The sequence below is a fragment of the Geotrypetes seraphini genome, chromosome 6 (assembly GCF_902459505.1).
Source record: "Geotrypetes seraphini chromosome 6, aGeoSer1.1, whole genome shotgun sequence".
NCBI classification, from domain to species: domain Eukaryota; kingdom Metazoa; phylum Chordata; class Amphibia; order Gymnophiona; family Dermophiidae; genus Geotrypetes; species Geotrypetes seraphini.
Window position 1 is genome coordinate 174,502,676 of NC_047089.1, and position 24,950 is coordinate 174,527,625.

Consider the following 24,950-nt stretch of genomic DNA (forward strand, 5'->3'; position numbering starts at 1 on the left):
GCACGGACTTCAAGAAAGGTTCTGCTCCTTTCATGTGACAATGGATATTTCAGCTCCCTTCATAATATTTTAATTAGATGCTTAGAGTCATTAAGAACTGGGACTATCTCTAAAATAATTTTCTTCTTTTATGCCAGTGAGAGAGTTTTTATATAAACAAAACCCAGCAACATTAATTATTTCTTTTTTTAAAAAAATCTTTATTCATTTTTATACGTACAATAAGTGTGATAATACATAAACACATTTGCACATTGAGAATATCACTTAATATTCAGCAATAATACCAATCATAAAATTTTATCTCCCTCCCTTCCCACCCCTTCATAATAAGTAATTAAATTACTTTATCTAAGATGTTATACTTAAAATCCTCCCTCCCTGAAAAATGAACTTTAAAGGAAAAGTAACATCTAATCATTATAAAATTTTGTTAATGGCTCCCACACATCTAGAAATTTCCTAATATATCCTCGCTGTGTTGCTATTACTCTTTCCATTTTATACATATGACATAATGAATTCCACCAAAAATTATAATTTAGTCTACTCCAGTTCTTCCAGTTATAAGTAATTTGTTGAATGGCAACCCCAGTCATTATGAGTAATAGCTTGTTATTATTTGATGATATCTGACTCTTTGCTCCCATTGACATACCAAATAATACAGTATAATATGACAATGCCACTGGGTTTTCTAAACATTAATTATTTCTTGATATGCCCTTTGTTGTCCTTCAGGGACTGTGGGACTTTCTGTTATGTTGTTTAACATTTTTCTCTGCCCTCTTTGGAAATTACTAAGATTTTTTTGGTCTTCAGTTTTGAATCTATGCAATGATATTCTTATCTATATTGATAGAATTGTATTGATAGAGCATGAAGGAATTATTTATTTATTTTTTTAACAAAACCTTATTTTATTTTATTTTTTAAAAAAATCTTTATTGATTTTTAATCTAAAAACAGTGCCAAACAAATAAAAGAATAGTAGATATTACATACATTGCACTATTATCTGTACAGGTAACATATATATCATTCCAGATTTTCAGATTTCCTACATTTAATAATAACATAATATATAATATAAATGAAGAATAAAGTTACCTAAATGTCACCATCAAAATTTATTTCCCTCCTTCCAAACCCCTCCCCCATGGATAATGACAGGCATAGCCATTCAATTAATCACGAGTAACTGTAAAAACCATGACAGAATAAGTTACACTTTTTGGTGGGTGAATGTATGCACTACATACAGATATGAAAGAATTAATGCAGAATACAGGGGATTTAGTGATGTATTTAATAAAGTTTGGAGCCCATTGACTAAATTTGTGGAATCATAATAATGTATATTTATTTTATCTTTCTTTCTGTTCATGTACTTATTTTATTTTAAAAATTGTTTATTAATTTTATATAGCAAAATATAGCTGATACACAGTGTAAGAAAATTTACATAAATTAGCAATGTGTTCAGAAAACACCAAAGAAACTATACATAAATAACTTAAGACCAACCCCCCAAAATAAGCCCACCCGTACCCACCTCCTGTATGTGTATAAAAGGATCTTGAACTGAAACCTGGGGCTCTTTTTACTAAGGTGCGCTAGCGGTTTTAGCGCATGCTTAGCGTGCGCTACAATGCCGTGTGTGCTAGACGCTAACGCCGCCGTGGAGCTGGCGTTAGTTTTTTCATTTAGCCGCAGGGGTTTGCGCACGCTAATCTTCTGCATGCGCTAAAAACGCTAGCTCACCTTAGTAAAAGGAGCCCCAAGTCCGAAAGGGTACATTTTATGCGAGTATGTTTAAAGAAAATTAACATATGTATCTAGCGCAGTGATTCCCAACCCTGTCCTGGAGGAACACCAGGCCAATCGGGTTTTCAGGCTAGCCCTAATGAATATGCATGAGAGAGATTTGCATATGATGGAAGTGATAGGCATGCAAATTTGCTTCATGCATATTCATTAGGGCTAGCCTGAAAACCCAATTGGCCTGGTGTTCCTCCAGGACAGGGTTGGGAACCACTGATCTAGCGGACCCCATATTTATTTAAAGCTTTGCTTGTGGTGTATAAGTTCGTGGAGAAAAGCAAATTGAAATTGAATATGATGTAAACTCATCTACTGGCTTTAACAAGATACTTTTCTCTAGATCTTCCTTCTCATTTTAAACCCTGATGGTTTCTCTATTCCTATTCTTAAGGGAATGTGATTCATGGTCATGCTTTTGGATGCATCCTTAATTATAAAACCTCAAATATGCAAAATTATTCAAACTATTTTGGGGGGCGAAATTAATAATTGTGAGGCATATATGAGATTATTTGAGCCTTTCTTAAATTCAGAACAGTAGTTCAGAGTGTTGTAGTTTCCTCGTGCCGATTATTAGAATAGTTTTCTGCATGGTTTGCCAAAAATGATATTTGAAACTTGGCAGTTTGGACAAAGCACTACAGCTTGGGTAATTGCTGGAATTTCAACACCAACTTATAGGGCTCCTTTTACTAAGCCACGTTAGCGGCTTTATCACACGCACCTTTTTAGCACGCGCTAGCCGAAAAACTACCGCCTGCTCAAGAGGAGGCGGTAGCGGCTAGCACGGCCAGCAAATTAGCGCGCGCTATTACATGCATTAAACTGCTAACGCGGCTTTGTAAAAGGAGCCCATAGAATTGCCCCTATAAAATGAAGTATAATATATATTGATTGATGTAAATTTGGGGAATAGCACTACCTGTACTCTACAGGCTAGCACTGTATATAATGTGTAAAGAAATATACTTAGGCCCTGATTCTAAAGTCTGTCTAAAGTTAGGCACCTAACTTGAAAAACCTAATCTATAAAAAGTAGGCATCTAGCCCAAAGTGCCTACACTAAAAATGGGCATGGTTAGGAGGCTGAACATGGGTGTGATTTTGAGTTAGGCACCTCTTTGTAAATCAGGTGCTATTAGGCTCTGATATTGGTGCCTAACTTTAGGTATAGAAAACCCTGGCGTAAATTAGGGACATCTAAATGTTAGAATGCTGAACACCATCTAAGCATGCTTAGGCATTAGTAAGCGTGATTCTATAACGGGTACCTAAGTTTTATAGAATAAGGGGAAAATTCTGTATAAGACACCAGTTTCTGCAGCCACCTAAGAAGTGGCTGAGAATCACACACCCGCATCCTATACAGAATTGCATCTGCCCTAAGGGACAGATGCCTAACCCCACCTAACCACCCTGATTCTCTAACGGGTGTCCATGTCGCAGGCGCCGATTAGAGAACTGTGTTGCCGCTGAGCTGATCTCAACAAGGGAATCTCCGTGCCGCGATCAACTGAGTGGCAGCAACCTCCCAAACACTGTCCATGGCAGGAAGGATGCCCAATTCCTCCTGCCTTCACCCCTGAACCCCACCTTGAAGTCTCCTGGGAGAAGGGATACCCACTCCCCCCTGCTAGAATCCCTGAAACAACCCCCTCCCCCACCACAATATTCAGGAGGGATGATTATATGACCTGTCTAGAACGGTTTTCTTCTGATCTTCATTATTCTGACTCACACATACTAATCCAGCAGCTGTATTACTGAACTGGGGATTAACTCTAATAAATGCCTACCATATCTAACTGTATCTGCTGCAGATGTGCTTAACAGTGTGATGGAAGATTCCAATCAAGGATATAGCAATTCTAAAGTGTTTCAATTTCTTCCAGTCAGTACTTGTGTAATTATTTCAAAGTTTTGAAATTTGTTTTAGAGAGTCTATGAAACGTTTGTTCATTTTGCCCATAGGCACAATACAGAAACCCATTTATCATATAAGTTGCCTATTATTTGTATTAAAAGTAAGTAAAATTTAGAATTCTTTGTAGTAATTTGAATAGCTTTGCTAATTTGATCTGTCTTTCTTTCATTGCTAAGAGTGGTCATCTGTTTTCCACTGACATGTTTCCTGGAGGGAGATTATATGATACTGAAGTTGTACAGTGTTTTAAGATTTCTAAGTCATATTCTATAATGTTTATAAATAAAACTGTGTGTGTCCTGGATCCATTGCCGACCACATACCACATCCCATTTCTAATATCTTTGGCCACATGGATTAATTTACATCAGACTTTATTTCTGTGATGTGTGGGTTCATCGGTTTTTCATGCTTATTTATTTTTTCTTATTGCTAAGAACATTACGGTGTTCTTCAACCTCTTCCTTGCAGTGACTCATCTCCAATCATTTCTTTTATCATTATGAAATTCCTGTTAGTGTTGCCCTCCAGCTCCCTCCCCACCCTCTTCCCTGCCTCCCCCCCCCGCTGTGCATGCCCCTGCCCTTTTCCCCTGCCCTTTCCCCTTCTCTGTCGTGAGCAGCATGCCCATGTCGGCATCGTCTCACCTTTTGATGTCATTTCCTAGGTGTGGGTCCTGTAAGTGATGCTGAGCGGGCAGCAACCTCACACCGGGGAAGTAAAAAAAGTATGGGAAAGGCAAGGGTTGTGTGTGCTCGGCAAGGAAAGGAGCGGGGGGGGGGAGGCATAGAGGATGAGGGGGCGCCACACCCTTAGGAAGATGGTGCCTGTTTGGACACCCCCTTTCACCCCCCCTTACTACTCCTCTGGGTAGTGTGCCAGATATTGACTCGGATATGGACATAGCACCATGAATCAACAAAAGGTTTACGAGTAGGTAAAAAGGTTTAAAGCAAGAAGAACAGATGTAACCAACCAAGAGCACATTGACAGGGTGGTTAAAAAAGAACGGCGGATAACAGTGTCTCAATTGGCTGCAAATTTGAATATCAGCTATGGATCTGCATTTGTCATAATGCATGATGACTTGGGATACAGGAAAGCCTGCGCATGATGGGTTCCCAAACAGTTTACTGATCTACACAAGGAACAGTGTGTGGAGGTTGCGACCCAGTTCCTGAGATGATATGAAGAAAATCCGAATATTCTGGAGAGAACAGTCATCAACGACGAGGAATGAGTGCATCACTGAGATCTGGAGAGCAAAAGACAAAGCATAATGCTCACCAGGCTTTGGAAGCAGCCCAAAACCTTCTTTATTTAGACATGGGAACATAAGAATAGCCTTACTGGGTCATACCAATGGTCCATCTAGCCCAGGAGTCCATCCTCATGGTGGTCAATCCAGGTCACTAGTACCTGGCAAAAACTCAAATAGTAGCAACATTCCATGCTATCGATCCAGGGCAAGCAGTGACTTTCCCCCATGTCTGTCTGCACCAAGTACAGAAATACTACAAGTAGTTTTCAAAATACATCTATAAAATTCAGATAGAAAGGAAAATAAGAAATGAACATTAAAAAAAAAACAGCACATGAATACTAAGACAATAAAATTAACATTCCTCATATATTTATTTATATATTTGTTCATTTCTTTAGCCCGTCCTCCCAAAGGGACAGTATAGGTCAAGACATGACATATTCAGGTAGATAGAGACACACATCTGGTTTACAGTAGATGGCACATTTGGGTTACAGTAAGAATAGCATTTGAGTTCTAGTGGGTCGGTTAATGGAGTTACTGAGTTCTTTTAGATGCGGGACCTTAAGGCACTGGGTTCATAAAATGGAAGGTTTTCATGGCCCTCCTGAAGTTCCATAGTCCATCTTAAAATTCTGATGGAAGAAGGGATGATGTGTCATAGTCTAGGTATGAAATGTGAGTAGGAACGTTGTCGGGCAGTTTCATTCTTGAGGGAATGTCCAGCCAGTAGGGTCATGTCCAGCCGATAGGGTCAGACATCTCTCTCCTTCAGATCTCAGTGGTCGGATGGGGGCATAGATTTGTAACTTTGTTGTCATATAGCCTGTGGAAGGTTTTAAAACCAAGAACCAAGGCTTTGAAGGTGCAGTGCATGGAAGCTAGTGCGGGTGTAACGTGGTCACGGGTGCCCAGGTTTTTCAGAAGGCGGATTGCAACATTCTGCACACATTGCAGACGGGCGAGGGTTTTAGCAGGTAGGCCCACTAGTAGAGTATTGCTGTAATTTAAGTGGGTTAATACAAAAGCATACAATAGTTGGGTGAATTTGGGTTCTGAAAAGTGTGTACGGATGCACTTTAGCTTGTTGAGGTAGAAAAAGGATGACAACACTAATTTGGAGACATGGTGTGTGAATGTTAGGCTTGAGTCTAGAAGAGTTCCTAGGCTGCAGGCACTGCCTTTGGCAGTAAAGGTGTCATTTCCCCAGGAGAAAGAAGGATGTGGGAATATGCAAGATTCTTTATGTATCCAGAGAAGTTCAGTTTTTGATGTATTGAGCTGTAGTTTGTTTACTGCCATCCAGATCTTGATATCAATTAGACAGCAGTGGAGTTTTTTTGGTTTATGCATCACAATCTTGGCCTGGGGGAGTAAAGTTGTATATCATCAGCAAATGAGTGGATTTTAATTTGGTATTTTCCTGCTATGTCAAGAGATAATAGAGCACCCTGGGGCACTTCGTAATGGAGTGGTTTAGGTTCGGATAAGGATGGTCCTACTAAGTACTCTCTGTGATCTTTCAGTTAGGAAGGAGGAGAGCCATCCTAGTGCAACATCTTGTATTCCAGTGTTATTTAACCTGGACAGAAGAGACTGGTCGATAATGTCAAAACCGGCACTTAAATCTAGGAGTACCAACAATGCATCATTTCCTTTGTCTAGAATTTTCTAGCAGTCGTCCATGATGTCTAGTAGCACTGTTTCTGTGCTGTGATATTTCCTGAAGCCAGACTGACAGTTTGAAAGGATGACATTTGTTATACTTACTAAAAAGCATATATCACAATCTTTTTCCTTACATAATAAAGAGGCTTTGAATTATTTCTTAGAGCCCAAGTAATTAGTTTGAATTTTAAAGGGACTGGCAGTGAATTCTGTAACACAGATCCTGCTACTGAAAAACCAGAATCCACTGGAATCACTAATAAGTTAGAGGTCGATATTCAGTGAGATGGTCTGTGGGTGAAGTTGCTAGTAATGCGAGCACTGGCCATATTCGTAACTGGTGCCTACACAGGAATGCACAAAAGGCACTTAGCTATATTGGTGTACCCACATAAATTCCAGGTCAGCGCCTGTCCCTGGATATTGAAAGCTAGTGTCTAGACATGGCCCAGCACTGAATATATGGGTTGAATCTGCTTCGATAAACTGAATATCACCTCTTAATATCAGAAGAACAGATTGTTTCTGAATGCATTTGCATCTCCAGCAACTCTGCCAGGAGATCCATCCCCTTAAGAATTTTAAACATCAAAAGACAAATGTTAAAAGGCATGCACTGCTTGATTGGCAGCCAGTGAAACTACTTAAGCTTTGGAGAATCTACTTTTGAATTCTTGTTCTCATAATAAGATGCATGGCTTCATTGTAAACAAATCTGAAAACGATAAAGAACCACATTGCAATAGTCTAACCCTGTGAGAGCAAGTGCCTAAAGAACCATATGAAAATCATTGGAATGATTACAAGCCTCAATTTATAAAAGGTTTTGGTCACAGTCTCTCTGACACGGGCTTTCATAGTCAATTTGTGATCCAATCTTATCACAAGATTTTTCAGTGTGTACTAATGGAATGCATTCATCCTCACTACCAAACTTCTACTAGATCTTCCAGAGGCTTTGAATAACGAACCCACAGGAACTCCTTTGTATTTTTTTTACACACAAGACAATTGGCAACACACCGATGTCACTCACTAATACTATCCCTAGTGTTATCAAATGGAAGAATAAGCTATACAGCTATACATTATTAAATAGATTCTGATTTCAATAGTTAAATAAATGGAAAATTACAGCCTTTCACTCTTCTACCCACTCAGTGAGTAGGCTTATCAGGTTCATATTGCCCCTTGCCTCATTAAACCTGATATAATTTATCTCCCATAGTTTCAATGTACATTCTACCCCTAGCAAGCTGGATGAACTATTCTTTCAACTAAGATATATATTATTCTTTCAACTAAGATATATACTTTATAAATTATCTAATCTAAGTAAGACTATGGGCTCCTTTTACAAAGATGGTCTAGCGTTTTTAGCGCATGTACCGGATTATTGCGCGCTAGCCAAAAAACTACCGCCTGCTCAAGAGGAGGCGGTAGTGGCTAGCGTGCACAGCATTTTAGCACGCGCTATTCCGCGCGTTAAGACCTTAACGTGCCTTCGTAAAAGGAGCCCTATGAAATGAACATATTTTTTCACATTTCATAACTAGATTACTGTAATGGCCTGTGTATGGACTTTCCTGACTTACACATTAACTATAAGTAGCCCACAGTGTAGCAGCCAGAGTGATATTGGGTTGTGTCAGATGGTCATTGATCATGCCTGTCGATGTGTGCATTTAAGATTCTCAGACTGGCTTTCTGGGTTTTGTGTTGTAATGACCATTTTATCTTAAATGTAAAAAGTTGGTACTCTCCTAAGTGTCAAGCTATGGTCAAATCGAGTGGCCTTGCTTTTGATCTTATGATTAGAAACTAGAAAGAACCTGATATAGAGCAAGGATAAATGTTCCTTATGGAATTCGTATTCGGCTTTTCCTTAGTTTGACCTGTATATACTCATATAAGGAAAAGCTGTTTTGGTTAGTGTAGCCCATCTTTTTTTAATTCTTTTAGGTGAATTTGTGATTAAATGAGTTAAATATGGTGGAGGTAGGGAAAAGATTTGGTTATTGGTAGGAAACGGATGCAATGTTATGATGTTTGTCTTGGAGACTTAATTGTATAGATTATACCTTATAGGAAGTGTATGATATTGTGTACAAAGTTCTACTTTCAGATGGAAACTTTTACTTTTATGTAAATTACTTGGGCAATATCTATTAAGGTTTATATATTAAACCCGGGTATATATATATATATATATATGCTTCAGATAGCTGAAAAATTCATCTATTTTTTAAAAAGTTGTCCAATTTTTATATAAGAAAAAAGGCCTCAGAAACACCTCCCTCTGCCTATGATAATAACTTCATATCAGGCAGGAATTCTGGTGTATATTTATCCTCTCTGGCCTCATTTCATATTAGCCAATAAATAAATAATTTATTTTATTTTATTACATATTATTTAGAGACTTATTTTCTTAGAATATATAATAATTAATCTGATGAATTTGATACTTAGCTTAAATTCATCTCGATTTAAATTTAGCCTGGGAGCTATTGATCTGACAGTGTTTCACAATAACATTGCTTTATCAAGGATCCCCCAGTGTACAGGCATTTTTGTCATAATCTGTAGTATTATTATTTATTATGTTTTGCATCTTTAACTTTTGTACCATTTCACAAGAAGAGTAGGCTGACTTCTTTCTTTTTTATGGGCTTATAGCCAATATTCTGTCTAAGAGGAGTGGGAAACTTGCTGACTACCTTTCTCCTCACTGGCTCTGCTCCAGTGACTTCACAGTTTGAACTGCAGAGGATCCCATACAGTTCAAGTGCTTCACTGAAATATGCAGGAATGCTATACACAATCATCTTCAATTGAGGACACCACTCCAGTGTCCAAAACTCTATTGGACAAGGCCTTAGGATCCTAGAATGTGTCTTATTCAGCCCTGTGATTTTGTCCATTTTCAGTTTTGGCATATCCATACAGACTTGTCTACAAATGGATGTGTATGAAGGTGGTTTGAAAAGTTTGGTAAAAAAGCAAGTTAAACAATGTAATCTCCATAGAGGGCTGTATACCTAGGGCCTCTTCCATCAAACTGCGCTAGCAATTTGTAGCGCGGTGAGCTGTGCTGAATGGCCTGCGCTGCTCTCGATGCTCATAGAGTTCCTGAGTGTCAGGAGCAGCGCGGCTCTCTGTGCTAAAAACTGCTAGTGCAGTTTGATAGAAGAGGCCCCTAGTCTAGCGAGTTTCCAGTTTTTCCATATCATAGGAAAAATAGCTTACGAAAAAAATTGAAAACTCGTTGGACTAAGGGTCTCATAATTGAAAGAGAAAAACATCCAAAAACTGGCCTAAGTCGGTACTTGGACGATCATCAGTCAAAAACGTCCAAGTGCCGATAATAAAACTAGGTTTTGGATGACCTAGGCCTTCATAGTGCCGCTGAATGACCATAACTAAACGGGGCGTGTCAGGAGGAGTGTCGAGGGAGGGATTTGGGCGGGACATGGGCAGGCTTATACTTAGTCGTACTGCATGTATAACCGAAAGTTATACAGCACAGGATCATAGAAACATAGAAATAGACGGCAGATAAGGGCCAAGGCCCATCTAGTCTGCCCACTCAAAGACCCTCCCCTACCTTTCTCTGTGAATAGATCCCACGTGTCTGTCCCATTTGGCCTTAAAATCAGGCACGCTGTTGGCCTCAATAACCTGAAGTGGAAGACTATTCCAGTGATCAACCACCCTTTCAGTGAAAAAGAATTTCCTGGTGTCCCCATGCAGTTTCCTGCCCCTAATTTTCCACAGATGCCCCCTTGTTGCCGCTGGACCCTTGAAGAAGAAGATATCGATGCGGCCCGTGAGATACTTGAATGTCTCGATCATGTCGCCCCTCTCTCTGCGCTCCTCGAGCGAGTATAGCTGTAATTTATCCAGCCGTTCTTCGTACGAGAGATCCTTGAGTCCCGAGACCATCCAGGTGGTCATTCTCTGGACCGACTCCAGTCTCAGAACATCCTTGCGATAATGCGGCCTCCAGAATTGCACACAGTATTCCAGGTGGGGCCTCACCATGGATCTATACAATGCATAATGACTTCTGGCTTACGGCTGACGAAACCCCTGCGTATGCAACCTATGATTTGTCTTACCTTGGATAAAGCTTGCTCCACTTGATTGGCAGCCTTCATGTCCTCACTGACGATCACTCCTAAGTCTCGTTCTGCTACCGTTCTTGTTAGGATCTCGCCTTTAAGGGTGTAAGTCTTGCATGGATTATGGCTGCCCAGGTGCATAACTTTGTATTTTTTGGTATTGAAGCTGAGTTGCCAGTTCCTAGACAAGCCCTCTAGTAGGAGCAGGTCGTGCATCATGTTGTCGGGCATTGAATCTTCGTTCGTTGTGCTTTTGCCCACTACATTGCCCAGTTTGGCGTCATCGGCGAATAATGTCATTTTACCTCAGCCCTTCTGCTAAGTAAGTCTCTTATAAAGATGTTGAATAGGATCGGGTCCAGGACCGAGCCTTGCGGCACCCCACTGATCACCTCCGGAACTTGGTCTAAAACATGGTCTAAGTCACAAAAACCCACCTAAAGTGACCAGATAAGCACTGCAAACACATAATACAGACCCCCACACACTAACCCAGTGATCACAATTTGAAAATTGTGCCTCCAGAACATCATCACCTGGCAGCCTGGCATAGGAAAGCCTAGTCATACTGCACAGAGGTGTCTTAAGCCGTCTTGGGGGTGGATTAGGGATCCATGGAGAGAAAGACCCATGCCCATAAGCCCCTGTAATCACTGCATTGATATTGAAATATGTGCACTCCCCTATACACCCCCAAAACCCTTTTTTACTGGCATATAAGTGGCTCCTGCAGCTTTAAGGGCTATTGGGGTGGTAGATAAGTGGGTCTAGGGGATTCTGCAGGTGGTTTGGGGGACTCACCATGACCTATAAGGGAGCTGTAGTGAGATGAAGACTTGACACCCTTTTTTTGAAGTTCACAACAGTGCCCTGTAAGGTACCCCACTATTTAGGTGCCATGTCTGGGTGTTCAGTCCATCACTTTGCAGACTCCTTCCACATCCAACAGGGCTTGTTCTAGGCGTTTTTGACTTGGATGAAAAGTTGGACGAAAATGTGGTATAAAGATGGACGATTTAGCAACTTGGACAATCAGTTCTGCAGGACACATTCTTAGACGATTTTCGAAACAAAAAAAAATTTGGCCGTATTTTTCGAAAATGTGTCCTATGCTGTTTTTTTACTGGACAACTTGCGACTTAGACGAAAACAGAGTTAGACGTTCCTTTCGATTATGCCCCTCCACGTGTATAGCCCTATATGGATACTATGTTGTTTAACTTGCTTTTTTTTTTTTACCAAACTTTTCAAGCCACCCTCATACCTATTTCACTGCTATATATACCATTGCTAAAAATTAGTGGTCCTTTCTAAAGCTTTTTTTTTTTTTCAGTGAACCTTAAAGAAGCTTGGCATTTTTTTTTTTCTATGCTCTTCTTTTTGAAATCCTACCATCATACTGTATCTGAATGTAATTTGCATTGAATTAGTACCAAAAAAGGCATAAGATAAATCCAAATTCCACTAGGAGGGAGGAAGTAGGTGAAGTGGAAGAACAATGAGCAAAACTAAGGGCTCCTTTTACTAAGATGCGCTAGCGTTTTTAGCTCATGCAGGAAATTACTGCACGCTACACCATGTGCTACGCTTCTAGAACTAATTCCAGCTCAATGTAACGCGTGCTATTCCTCGCGTTAAAGCCCTAGCGCACCTTAGTAAAATGAGCCCTAAAAGGAATTATAAACATGGCTTGAAATTCACATTGTTTGAAAAGTAAACAAAAGTCAGAGGAGCAGGTAGCCTTTATGGTTCTGTTAAAGAAAGTGACAGAAAAAAATATAAAGATGAAAAGCTTAGCATTCAAAACGTACAAAGGATCCTAAGGGAACACATAGGAGAAAATTGGATAATGCTGGAAGAGACAGGAAAGACATCAAGACGGTGAAGGAGATTAGAAAGAAAGATAGCTGGAGAGGTAACATGAATTGTCAGGACATTTTCAGGTATCTGTGAAAGAAAGAAGGCAGAGGCGGAACTGAGAGATGAGTAAAAAAAAAAAAACATACTTCTGTAGGGAATTCATTGAAGGCAGCTTTGGACAAGGACTACTGATTGTTGGCACGGCAATATATATGAAAGCGAGGTGGATTTGACAAGAAAAAAATATCCAGCTGTTACAGCACTTAGTGGGAGTATAAAGTTGGATCATTCAGGGTTGTGGGTTGTAGATGCTCACTGTCATGTGGTTATGTGGTCAGGTTCCTAAACCACTACTTTCACAAGTTAAGGAACCAATCTGAATATACACACAATACTTATTACAAAGTTACACCACCACCATCACTGCCCCTAACACAGCTGTGGTAAAGTTAAAAAGTAATAACAAGTGCATCACTTATTTCATAAAAATACATGATAGTGCAAAATGCTATCGCTCTCAGGATGCTATCGCTCTGTCACTGATCTTTGGCATTGTATGTGGAGAAATGTTACCCAAAATAAAGGTTTTCTGTAGTTCTGTAAACCCCCCCCCCAAAAAAAAAAAAACCAAAAAAAAAAAACAACCCAACAAAAACAAAACATGATAGAGGGTTGTTTTTTTTCCCTGTAAGAACAAATGCATTTTGCTCCCATCAGGTTATACATCTACTTATTGTATTTCTACTGTTTAGCATGTTTGCTTGTAGCTTAAAACTGTTAGCAGTCTGTGGTCATCCACAGGCTTTCCATCTTTTGCCACAGAAACCCACTTTTGATCCATTGGTAGGCTGCTGGGCAAATATGTAAGATGCCTCAGATAGCAGCACTTTCAGCCTGCTGGTACTGCATTTTAGCTTCACTCCTATGTAGCATTTAAGTACAAAGCACATTATAATGTGTGGTGGCATTTAGAATGCAAAAAAACCCAAAAACATTCTTAATATTTTGCTTCTGGTTCTGTGACAGAGAGCCAGACCTATACATCAGGCAAAACCAGGAAAGGCAATGCAGATGTTCTTCCACCCTTTCCGAGAAGGCCGCCCACTCGTCTTCTTGAAATTGGAGCTCCTTTTTATCAGGACGGTCAACTGCAGATCAACGTCTATTGGAAGAAGACAGAAGGTACGTAGAATGATGCTAAGTAGTTCTTTAATTTGGGGCCTGCTTTGCCAAACCTCTTCTCTATGAACACAGAATAACAATGTGGAACAATTCTATATATTGGTGCCTCACTTTAGGTGCACTAATGTTATGAGCTTTGCGCCAATTCTATAATGAAAACTTGGCATTAAGGCTCTGTTATAAAATGCTGCTATGTGTTGGTATTAGAACATCCTTATTCAGGTGTGCCCTCTTATGCTGTGTCAATGGAAGGCATAAGCTGAGGTACCTAAGTGATGCACATAATTTATAAACTGTACAAAAATCAAACAGTGGAGGTAATATCAAAGTGCATTTAAATAATTTATTCAACCCAAAACGGGTCATGTTTTGGATAAAAGGCCTGCTTCAGGGGCCAACACAGCAGTATACTAAATTAAGAAATGCCAATATGTAGCGCTAATGTGCCAACCAATAAGCAAATCTTAAGTCAAACTGCTAAACGAGAGCTCACAGAAATTATTAATAGCCACAGCATTTCATCATCAAAATCACAATTTCTGTGAGCTCTCATTTAGTGTTTTGGCATAAGATATGCTTATTTGATTGGCCCACCCCAACACCTCCCCCCACCATACCTTTCAAAAATAGGTTGGCTGAAGGGATGCCTATTCCCTCTGGCCAGCAAGCCTGCCTCTTCAAAATGGCGGGTCTTTCTCTTCCCGGTGCATCCTGTGATGCACCGGGAGGGTCCTAAGGCCTTAGGCATCTGGGCCAATTAGAGCCTTAGGTCTCTTTCCCAATGCATCATGGGATGCAATGGGCATGGTTTAAGACTCCGATTGGGGTAGGCTTAGGGGTGTCAGGTGGGATTTTGGGGTTTGGGGGAAGTAGGCAGGGGTGTTTGGGGGTTGATGGTTGTTAGGGAGGTATTGGAAGTTTGGGCATTCCTCCTGAAAATCTATGATGGGATGGGTGGGGGTATCAATCAGTGTTAGGCTGGAGAGAGTAGGCAGCCCTCTTGCCAATTTTGAGGGTGAGTGTGGGGGTCCTCTGCCACAGCCAGCTTAGCTGATCACGGCAGGGACATTTTCTCCCTGATCAGCTGAGCCTGCAGGATTCTCTGAAGCTTTGGCTTTGGGGACTTCTGCTGGCACAGCTGATTGGGGATTCCTTTGCTGTGATCAGCTCAGCCAGCTGCGTCTACTTTTAACATTTGAAAGTAGGCCATCATTTTGTAGCCAGCTCAGCTGATCGTGGCAGGGCATTGGGGGCATTTTTCCCCCATTCAGCTGAGCTGGCAGGACTCTCTGAAGCCGCATCTTCGGGAAGTCCAGCCAGCTCAGCTGATCGTAGATTCCTTTGCCACAATCACTGATAGCAAGAGATCCCTCAGCAAAGTTAGGGGCCATATATATTTGTACCAGTAACTTTTTTATTCCTATTTGTATATTAATCTTGCAGCCAGCAATAAAAATCTCATAAAATGGAAGTATCTAATTAGATCTCAAAGTTTAAAAGGGGGATTAACCTTCACTGGCTATCTTATAGAGGAAGATAGTTCTAGTTTAAGGCTGTACTCAATCTGTCTGTAGATAATTACTAGAAAATATGAGCACTATGATACACCAATGTGCCTAGTGGCAATCAATAAATTTCTCATGATGTTGTTCATAATGGTGGATTATGGTTTCTATTAGGAACTTTATTTCTTAGAGGAAGTTAGTGTCTGTTTTAGTACAGATTGGGTTGAAACCAGACATGCAGCCTAGATGCTCGCCCATTTAAAAAGAACTTAAATAAGACACTTTAGAGCTTTTAGCAGGCAATTTAGCATTGACTTCAAGCTAATGCTGAAAACATTTATAAGCTTTCAAGATTGGAGGACCAAATAGTTGTGCTATATGGTTTCAGGAAATTAGGCAAATCCATTTATAAATGCTTTCTACCAGACTGATAAAATATCAGTCTTGCAGTGAATTTTGTCATGACAAGGGTGTCCTTCAATGGAAGGATATTTGTGCTATGGCACAAGAAAGCAACTGTAATCACTTATGTTAAAAATAGAAATATGCTTAATTCTTATTTTTGTTGATATTTAAATGTGTTCTGTCTTTAACAGACAGGCTCTGACAGAAAATGGCTTATCTTATAGCAAAATTGCAACAGACTGTTGCATTGCAGGTAGAGAAAACAAAAATCTTCTAGGGTCTAGTCTTGTTATTAGCAATGCTGTGCATTATCTTGTGGGAGTCCAGGTTTGATTCCTGGTTTCTATTCTTTGGTTCAGATATGGTGTGGATACTGTCGAAGTAGGTACATTCCATGAGTTGGAGGGCATCCTTTCTACAGTGGTGACATCTGTTGTAAAGAAGTATGCCAGGTGGTACCATTGCCTATATAGAAGAGCAGGCCATTTCTGATGAAGGGTCATGGAAAAATGACCCTTTGTTTGGACTGAGGGTGGGCAATAAGAAGTAGAAGAACATGCAGGCTTTTCATTGTTCGCCTGATAACTGTCCTGTGGACTGATTATTGTGGGGCAGAGCAAAATTTGAATTGGAAGTATGTTGATAGAATGAAGGGTTATTTGCAACAACTATTGTTGGGTTATTATCTTCGTAAGTTATGATTTAGTGAACTAACATCAGAGTCAGAAGTTATATAAATAAGTGAGAACAGAAGTGACCCATTCCAGTGGGTGGGGAGGAGAACAAGAAAGACTTACAAGGCTATGGGCCTCTGTTTGGAGGCTTTAATTTAATGTTTAGAATATAACATGCCATACAATATTGGAGTATTTAGTGGTTATGAAAGATATGGTGGGACATTCCACCCAAGAAGAGGGAAAAGGCAGGTTTATCTTAAGTTGCCAAAAAATGACAAAACACAATGAGATCATGCCTGCTTCAGCTTGCTCTTTTAATGGATAGTCAATATGACTCACATGAAATTATGGGCCTCTTTCACAGATTTTATGCACTGCAGAGTATGTCATCCACTTAACTCTAGGGAGTGGATTAGCAGAGTTTTACAACTATTTTAGATGTATTAGTGCTTGAAACAGTCATGAATATTGGATTTGAAGGAGCGTCTCTGAAGCGGAAATTATTCTAAACTTCAATTGATAATATATCTGACTGACTTATAGGCTGCCAGGGAATTAAGGGGGGCCTTCAAACCTTGATTATCCAACATGAGATCCAATATAGCTCTACTGTGATTGTGGGGAATAGACATTCTTAGCTTTCTTGCATGAACTGAATCTTAGGGTGGTGAATAAGGAAATTATGCATATGGGGGGCATCAGTAAGACTTAATTGATTGTTATTATGTATATTATGTATATTATGTATATTATGTATATTATGTATATTATGTTATTATGTATATGTATATTCACCGATTGTATGTATTTTTCCCTTGTGAACCGCTTTGAACTTTTGATATACCGGTATGCAAAAAAATAAATTATTATTATTAATAGTAATTTAAGTTGATTTTGGGTGACTATATACAGTAGTTTAAAGCTGGTCATTTTTTTGCATTGATGTTTTGGAATTTGTTATAAAAGTTTGGGTGGGCAGGCACAAGACCGAATCAAGAAGGAGGACTGTTTCAGATCAGCTCTGGGAGGAGGTAGTATCAAAGCTGGGGACCTCAGCCAATAACTCTATTGTGGGGTTGGTGGATACCAGGAATGATACTGTATGAGAAGTTTAAGATAGAATCCCCACCCCCACCCCCTCTGGAGTTCCAACTCCAATAACTTTCCTGAGGTATAATGACAGATTATTCAAAAAAAGAGGGAGTTTAGGAAACTAGAAAAGAATTGGCTGGAGGAGGACGATTATACACCAGACTAGTATGGTGAGATTAGGTTAGTATTTATAAGCAATGACCTAAGAGAAAAAGAAATGTTTCTATTTAAAGTTTCTATTTAAAACTAACTTTATGGATGAAACTGGGAAGATTAAGAGTTTTCCTGACCTTTCTATTGTAGTGGTAGGGGATCCTGGGTCATTATATGCATATATGCAATTGGCAAATTATATTAATAAATTGAAGAGAATGAATCTTTCTTGTGGAGTTCATGATAGGATTATTTCTTTTTTTTAATCAATGTGAAAATGTGCCTATTTCAGTTTCTTTATTACACAAGTGGTGGTGGAATATATTACCTACTCGTACATATGGTAAAATTCTACAAAATTAGAATGAGAAGTTGGGAATTCAGATTTCTCTTCTTGATTTTACTCAATCTATTAATAGACTACCCAAATTTATAACAGGATATGTTTGGAGAGAATGTACTTATAGAATTTTACATAGGGCTTATTTTTCCCAAATTCAAGCTTTTCATGCGAGTTTAATTGATACCCCAATTTGTATTAAATATAATAAAGATCCTGGCACATTATCTCATGCTTTTTGGTTGTGTCCTTTAATTAATTCATTTTGGTCTGCCATCCTATTATTTTTGGGTACTTTATGGGGTAACTCGATAGTGGGTTGTCCTAGGGGAATAATTTTTGGTAAAGCAGCAGCTTGTGGGGTTTTTGGCCAATTGAAATGTCTTTTATTTCTGAAAACCTGTATGATTGGGCATAAATGTATTATGCAATTTGGGTTGCAGAAAGAATCTTTAAGTTTCTGGCATTGGAGGAATCAATTGCATCGCTTATTTTTATTTGAGAGTTGGGAGGTTCGAGGTTTGCCTAAAAAAAACTCATCTTTTTATGGAGGTTTGGGATCCTTATATTCAGAATCTTTTACCAAGAATATGAAGTTTGGTTATCAATGATTTATTATGAAAATTAGGTTTAATAATTACATTCCAGTTATTTATTTTAATTTTTAATTTTTGTCAACTTTTATCCAGGGTGAGGGATTTCATTTAGGGGGAAAGATAGGGGGGTAGGGGATGGAATTAAGGGGGATGTAGATAAGATTGGATTAGTTCATATAGAAATTTAATTTGAAAGAATGATATAAATTTGCATAAAATATTATTATGATTCTTATTGTATTGAATGTATTTTTGTATTATCCTATTGTATTGATTATTTGATTCTTTCAATAAAATTGTTATATATGAAACTAACTTTAGAGAGCCATGATGGCAATAGAGAATTGTTCCATGTTGTGAAAAAAATATCCCATATATCAATAAAGCAATTTGGTAATTAATTCAGGGCAGGGCATTTCTATCCCTTTTATGAAAAAAGGTATTTATACTGCAAGGAAGCAGTCAGGTTCCAATGATACTATTCAAGGATGGTAAAGGATGGTAATGGTGCTGGGGGGCTGTTATTCAAGTGATGATAGAAGTTTAGTAGATTATGTCTGGGATAAGTTCTCTTTTGTCTTCCTTGGAGTAGTAACTGTATAGATTTAGAAATATGCTAAAGTTAATTGCCTATTAGATTCTTGTCTGGGCAAATTATTAAAGGAAATACTAAGAGGCCTGCATGTTATTCAAAAGACAACAGGAGGAATGCCCACTCCCTCCTGCTGGCAGGCCCTCCTCTTCAAAATGGTGAGCCTTCCCCTTCCCAGTGCATTTTATGGGAAGGGCCTTAGGTATTTGAACCAATTGGAGTCTTAGGCCCTGCCCAGTGCATTACAGCGGACCTCCACAAAACTAATTTGCATGTGAAATTGTTTCAACATTGATTACTGTTTTCAAATTGGACAATTTATTGGCACCACAATGACCCACAGGATTTTAGAAGTGATTTTAGTGCATCCGGCCCTCAGTGTTTTGCTTGACTTATTTTAAGATGTGAATACACATGTGGATAAAGGTGAGCTGGTTGATTTAGTATATTTAGATTTTCAGAAAACTTTTGACAAAGTTCCTCATGAGAGGCTCCTGAGAAAATTAAAGAGTCATGGGTTAGGAGGCAAAGTTCAATTGTGGATTAGGAATTGGTTCTTGGATAGGAAACAGAGGGTAGGGTTAAATGGTCATTTTTCTCAATGGAGGAGAGTAAACAGTGGAGTGCCACAGGGATCTGTACTGGGACCGGTGTTATTTAACTTATTTATATACGATCTTGCTTGACGAACTTGCAGCACTTTTTCGAGAGAGTAAACAGGCAGATAGACAAGGATGACCTGGTCAACATTGTATATCTGGAATTTCAGAAGGTGTTCGACAAGGTCCCGCATGAACGACTACTTCAAAAAATTGCAAGCCATGGAATCGAGGGTGAAATATGTGGATTAAAAACTGATTGGGAATAGGAAACAGAGAGTGAGGGGTAAATGGACAATACTCAGACTGGAAAAGCGTCATGAGTGGAGTGCCGTAGGGTTCGTTGCTTGGACCTGTGCTCTACAACATATTTATAAACGACCTGGAAATTGGTACGATGAGCAAGGTGATTAAATTTGCAGATAATACAAAGTTATTCAGAGTAGCGAGGACACAGAAGGATTGCAAAGACTTGCAATGTGACATAAACATGCTCGAGAAATGGGCCGTGACATGGCAAATGAGGTTTAATGTGGATAAGTGTAAGGTGATGCATGTTGGTAAGAAAAATCTTATACATGAATACAAGATGTCCGGTGCAGTACTTGGAGAGACCCCCCAGTAAAGAGACTTGGGAGTACTGGTTGACAAGTCAATGAAGCCGTCTGTGCAATGTGCAGCAGCAGCGAAAAGGGCGAACAGAATGCTAGGAATGATTAAGAAGGGGATCATGAACAGATCGGAGAAGGTTATCATACCGCTGTACCGGGCCATGGTATGCCCGCACCTGGAATACTACGTCCAGCACTGGTCGCCATACATGAAGAAGGACACGGTACTACTCGAGAGGGTCCAGAGAAGAGCGACTAAAATGGTTAAGGGACTAGAGGAGTTGCCGTACAGTGAGAAATTAGAGAAACTGGGACTTTTCTCCCTTGAAAAGAAGAGACTGAGAGGGGACATGATCAAAACATTCAAGAGAATGAAGGGAATAGACTTAGTAGATAAAGACAGGTTGTTCACCCTCTCCAAGATAAAGAGAATGAGAGGGCACTCTCTAAAGTTAAAAGGGTATAGATTCCATAGAAATGTAAGGAAGTTCTTCTTCAACCAGAGAGTGGTAGAAAACAGCTTTTCCGGAGGCTGTTATAGGGGAAAACGCCCTCCAGGGATTCAAGACAAAGTTAGACAAGATCTTGCTGAACCAGAACATACGCAGATAAGGCTAGACTCAAGGCACTGGTCTTTGACCTAAGGGCCACCAAGTGAGCGGACTGCTGGGCACGATGGACCACTGGTTTGACCCAGCAGCGGCAATTCTTATGTTCATATGTTCTTATTAAATTTGTAAATGACACTAAACTGTTCAAAGTTGTTAAAACGCATGTGGATTGTAAAACATTGCAGGCAGACCATAGGAAATTGGAAGACTGGGCGTCCAAGTGGCAGATGAAATTTAATGTGGACAAATACAAAGTGATGCATATTGGGAAGAATAACCCAAATAACAGTTACCTGATGCTAGAGTCCACTTGGGGGTTAGTGCCCAAGAAAGGGATCTCGGTGTCATTGTAGACAATACAATGAAACCCAATGTGCAGCGGCGGTCAAAAAAGCTAACAAAATGCTAGGAATTATTTTAAAAAGGGATGGTTAACAAGACTAAAGATATTATAATCGCTTCATGGTGTGACCTCACCTGGAGTATAGCGTTCAATTCTGGTCTCCTTATCTCAAGAAAGATATAGCACTAGAAAAGGTTCAATAAAGAGCGACCAAGATGAACTCCTCTCATATGAGGAAATACTATAAAGGTTAGGGCTCGTCAGCTTGGAAAAGAGAAGGCTGAGGGGAGATATGATTGAACTCTACAAAATCCTGAGTGGAGTAGAACATGTACAAGTGGATCAATTTTTCACTCTGTCAAAAATTACAAAGACTAGGGGACACTCAATGAAATTGCAGGGAAATACTTTTAAAAACAATAGGAGAAAATATTTTTTTCACTCAGAGAATTGTTAATCTCTGGAACGCCAGAAGCTGTGGTAAAAGCGGATAGCATAGCTGGTTTTAAGAAAGGTTTGGAAAAATTCCTGGAGAAAAAGTCCATAGTCTGTTATTAAGACATGGGGGAAGCCTCTGCTTGCCCTGGATCGGTAGCATTGAATGTTGCTACTCTTTGGGGTTTGGCCAGGTACTAGTGAAATGGATTGGCCACCATGAGAACGGATTACTTGGCTTGATGGACCATTGGGCTATTCTTATGTTCTTAGATATTCAAGCATTTAGTGATAGCAAAGAAAATCTTTTGCAATCCAAGACTGGTCAGTGCAATAAGGACTTATCTTGAGTTGGGGCAACTATAAATAGTTGCACAATTTGTCATCCTGAGCCACTTGGACTATTATACTATTATATATCTTTGCTAAATCTTCTGGACAGAGTGTTATGTAATGTAATGTAATGTAATGTAATTTATTTCTTATATACCGCTACATCCGTTAGGTTCTAAGCGGTTTACAGAAAATATACATTAAGATTAGAAATAAGAAAGGTACTTGAAAAATTCCCTTACTGTCCCGAAGGCTCACAATCTAACTAAAGTACCTGGAAGGTAATAGAGAAGTGAAAAGTAGAGTTAGAGGAAAAATAAAAATAAAATAAACATTTTAACAAGACAGCATTGATCTAAATACTTTGGAAGGTAGAAGAGAGGAGAGAAAGGAATAGAAGCATGATGAAGTGATGACGTGGAGCAAGTAAGTTTAGGAGGAGCGATTGACGTTTCCAGAAAGGGCTAAAGGTATTTCAAAATATAGTGGCTAAACTGATGTGGGGAAGGGAATGTCTAGGGCGGATTGGGCAACTCCCCTATTTAATCGGATTGCATTGGCTCCTTCTATAAGTCCAAATTCTGTTGAAGCTTTTGCAGTTTGTATTTAAAATTTTGCTTAGCCTTGCACCAGATTATTTGAGCTCATTTGTATCAATACTCTCTGGGACTCTATATTGGTCACCCAAATATGGGCACAGAGCCCTGATGTGCCCGTAAACTAATTAGTCAGTTGGGTGCTAACAACCAATTATTGACATTAATTGAAATTAGTTGGAAATTAATTGACACTAATTTGGATTTATGTGCATATCTACTACACTCTATTCTATAACACTGCATACCCCAAATTGCTCACAGGCAACCCGATAAGGGTTCATAGGTGGTCATAGTTGGAACATGGGTGGGGCATGTCATTTACATTTTTAGTTCCAAATGAGTTTAAAGCCCAAAGAAAAAGGAAATAACTTCTAGTCACCTCCTTTGCCCCAAATTCTCCCTAAAATAAAATCAATAAATCAATACATGTATTGATGTTCCATGTGGAGATCTGGCAGTCTTTGAGTTTTTACCTGAGCTGCTTAATACATTGATTTTCTAGTTTAACAGGAAATGGACTGTTCGTTGTGAGGATCACACCAACACCCACAGCAAATTCACCCAGTTCAGCAGATGATTCTGGGCAGTGTGGATCATCTAAAAGTACAGGAGATAACTTTCCACTTTGGGACAAAGATGTAATGCCTTTTTATCCAGAGCCCAATTTTCCAAAGCAAAATTATGCACTTACTTTCACTTTTTAAATTGCCTTGAATAAAAAAAATTCATACGGTCACTTCCACTTGATTTTAAAACATCTTTACATGAAAAGCACAATCTGAGGACTTCATATTTTGGTCTAAACAAGGATAATTTACTATCAGAATAGCAGATATAAGTGACTCTTCCTCTAACCTCTCTATGTTTGCAGATAGATCCAGGTTATCAAATGGTATCTGGGAAGCCTATATTCATGCCTTGTTCTTCATATTTTCCTAGAAAAGAGAAAGGTAAAATACGCTAGAGATCAGAGGCAGAGAGTAGGTGGTAGGGATCTCTGCCTATGATCAGCATTTTCCAGGGTCCTTTTATATGAAGAAACACTTTGTTCCTCAACAAAAGTTCTTTTGTGGCCCTGCACTTGACGACTTTACTCTCTTAAGGACCCTAAACAGTTGTTACGATCCAACAATTCTCTCTTGAAATTTGGATTCAGCAGTAGAGTCCTGCAGTTGATCAGATAATTGAAAAAAAATGCTAAGAAGGGATAATTTGAGTCCGGCGGTAATCTTACTGTTTTCTTGTAAAAGCTTTAGGCCAAGACAGCACTAACTTGATGGAGTCCCAAAAGATCTGATACCCAGTTTAAATACATACTCAGTTCTGGTGCCTTTGATACTTGATGCGACTTATTCTCCTTCAGCAGGTTAATACTGAAATTCATGCAGGCGATTCCTATATGCTTTGGTTTCTTCTCTCAGCCTTATTTCCTGCAACAGATTAAAGGTTCTTTGTCCAGTGGATTTAGGTATTACATCATTAGCAACAGCCATGCCTGTAAAACAACCAAATAGATTCCCTAGCTGTTGGCTTAGTAAGAATGAGCTCCGTGTCTCCATGTCCAGGGAAGGTGATATCAATCTTTCCTCCATGAACACCCCTAGGGATCATTACAGCTAGAAAGATGATAAACCTGGTTCATCATGCCAAGCACAGTGGGAGATTTGCATCCCTCCTTTACTTTTTATCATCCAATATAAAGCATTCTCCCCTCCCCCCGTAAAAAAGAGCCCAAAGTATATGTCAAGCTATGAAATGCTCACTGAGTTTGATAGAATTCATGCAGCACACAGCTGCTGCCTATCATCCACACTGGACCTCTATCTGCTGCTTTTTTTAAAGTGAGCTCAGAAGCGATGACACCTGTGGTTGCCAGCACATTAGGGTTTATTTTTTAAATAGTTTATTCTTGTATTTTTATGCATCCACAGCTTCTAGTCAGTTCCTTAAGCCATTTGTTTCTACAGGTATGTATTCTCTTCCACCGACTTTTGGAACATCTCCAGTGGTGCATAACTATATAGAACAAGGTTGCTTAATCTAACTATGAATAATAGGGCATTTGATATGTAATCCAAATTAGCTATTTGTTTTTCTTGTATCTGTTCCTTCTCCCTCTCACTGTAGTTATTAGAGGACTTTATCCCCCCTCAATCATTTTGCAGCTGCATTTTAGAGCCGTTTTGGCAGCTTTATTGCTGTTGCCGAGTTGG

The 24,950-nt window shown here is 39.3% G+C and overlaps 1 protein-coding gene across 1 annotated transcript in view; it reads left to right on the forward strand.

The window, feature by feature from the left end:
- Positions 1 to 24,950, forward strand: part of ANOS1 (anosmin 1) — a 336,486-nt gene that overhangs the window by 265,053 nt on the left and 46,483 nt on the right. The window contains exon 9 of the mRNA XM_033950370.1: positions 13,691 to 13,846. Coding sequence (XP_033806261.1) covers positions 13,691 to 13,846 — 156 coding nt within the window. The remainder of the gene's footprint in view (positions 1 to 13,690; positions 13,847 to 24,950) is intronic.